Raw genomic sequence first — 2014 nt, forward strand, 5'->3', positions numbered from 1 at the left:
TGAAATAAAGATCCCAGAAATGTTCCAGACGCACAAAAAGCTTATTTCTCTAAATGTTGTGAACAAATTAGTTTACATCCCTGTTAGTGAGCATTTTATCTTTTTGCCAATTTGTCAGTACGTCCAACCGGGCCTCACAACCGCAGACCACGTGTAACCAGGCCAACCCAGGACCTCCACATTAGGGCTTCTTCACCTGCGGGATCGTCCTGACTGCACTCTTGCCTATTCATGTGAAATCCATAGACTAGGGCCCTAATGAATCGATTTAAATTGACAGCAACAGCACTGGTTATAGCTGATTATCCAGACTTGTCAGATCATTAAATTTACTTTCCTTATATGAAAATCTTTTTAACTATTGCATGTTGCGTTTTATATGTTTGGTATATATTTATATTTATATATTTATTTATATATATATATATATATATATATATATATTTACACACACACGACCACACAACCATGCATTAGGTTGCAAAGGCCGGAGCAGAGGGCAGCTATAATGTCACTTTCAGAGGGGTGTGAAAATGAATCCTGTTTCTCCCGGTGGATCTCCAGCTGCAAGGGATGGAGCAGGAGTTGGTCGGAGTCCCCTCGTCCTACCGCAACACCATGTCCACCAAGCTGCGTCTGTACCGCAGAGACCTGGGGAAGCTCCAGAGAGAGGTGAAGAGCTCTGATCTGTCCTCCACCTCCTCTACCCGGCCAGCAGAGGGCGCCTACGGCATCTACTCCTCTCAGAACGAACACAGCGTGAGTCTAGACTGACTTACATTGGTTCAAGGAGGGTGAAGTTGCCCCTAGAGTTGCTGATCTGGGGTCAGTTTAGCATTTTTTTCCTAATAATGGTTAAGGTTTGAATTGGAGGAAGGGAAGCTGATCCTAGATCTGTACCTAGAGGGATCTTCACCCTGGAGCTGTTTACATACACCATCCATTCACCTTAGCCCTACAGTAGGACGAGTTGTGTCTGTTACAACTGGTAGTGGCAAAGACCATACAGCCCTGATATGTGGTGATGCTGTTGAGATATTAAAATACAAGACAACGTTCCTAAAAGGGACACAGTAAAGTATATATTCAGATCTACGTTCACCCGACAGCTTATTGCACTTTCTGTGCAGGTATTGATTGATTTGATTTATTAATTGAGGATTTATTATGATCTGTTTTTTGTTTCAGACCCAGCTTCAGTCTCAGAGGGTCTTGCTGCTCCAGGGACACGAGCACCTGAACAACGCCAGTCAGAGTATAGAGAGGAGTCAGCGCATCGCCGCAGAGACAGACCAGATCGGCGTGGACATCATCGAGGAGCTGGGAGAGCAGAGAGAACAGCTGGACCGCACCAGAGACCGAGTGAGTGGGATTGGGAAGCTCTGGAGACATAAGGCTCTGAGTGGGAAGCTCTGGAGACGTAAGGCTCTGAGTGGGAAGCTCTGGAGACATAAGGCTCTGACCTGTTTTTTTTCCATTAATTTTTTTCTTTTTGTTTTTTTATTTTGTTTTTGATTTATTTTTTTTTGATTGTGTTTGGGTTGTTTTCTTGTTGTTCACCGAGCTGGTCAACACCGGGGAGAACCTCAGCCGGACCAGGAAGATCCTACGAGCCATGTCTCGACGGTGAGTCCCGTCAGCTGTGCTGTCTGGTCAGATGGGTCACCCCTGACAGCGCTGTTACACTATGGCCCATGTCTTCATGTTAGTGTAAAAGAGGCCTTTTTTGTTGAATCTGTCCTCTTGTCATTGAGTTGCTGTGTGTGTGTCTGTCCTTCTCTTTTAGACTGATGACCAACAAGCTGTTGTTATCCGTCATCATTCTGATGGAGCTGGTCATTACTGGGTGCAGTCGTCTACCTCAAGTTTTTCCGCAAGTAGTAGACCCTGACGCGGCAACAAGCAATATAGGTCGCAGCAGCGCTCAGCAAAGCTCTCTTCTCCCTGTCCTCTCCGCTCTCTTTTCTGTCCTTTCTCATGTCCTGTCCCCTCTCTCTCTCCCCTTGTCCTCCCC

The 2014-nt window shown here is 45.8% G+C and overlaps 1 protein-coding gene across 1 annotated transcript in view; it reads left to right on the top strand.

The window, feature by feature from the left end:
- The window catches only part of vti1b (vesicle transport through interaction with t-SNAREs 1B), a 12436-nt gene extending 10422 nt beyond the window's left edge, over positions 1–2014 (top strand). Inside the window, 5 exon segments of the mRNA XM_070439554.1 lie at positions 565–759; positions 1189–1362; positions 1565–1626; positions 1787–1835; positions 1837–2014. Coding sequence (XP_070295655.1) covers positions 565–759; positions 1189–1362; positions 1565–1626; positions 1787–1835; positions 1837–1881 — 525 coding nt within the window. The 3' untranslated portion in view covers positions 1882–2014.

The sequence above is a fragment of the Salvelinus sp. IW2-2015 genome, unplaced genomic scaffold (genome assembly GCF_002910315.2).
Source record: "Salvelinus sp. IW2-2015 unplaced genomic scaffold, ASM291031v2 Un_scaffold1757, whole genome shotgun sequence".
Taxonomy (NCBI): Eukaryota; Metazoa; Chordata; class Actinopteri; order Salmoniformes; family Salmonidae; genus Salvelinus; species Salvelinus sp. IW2-2015.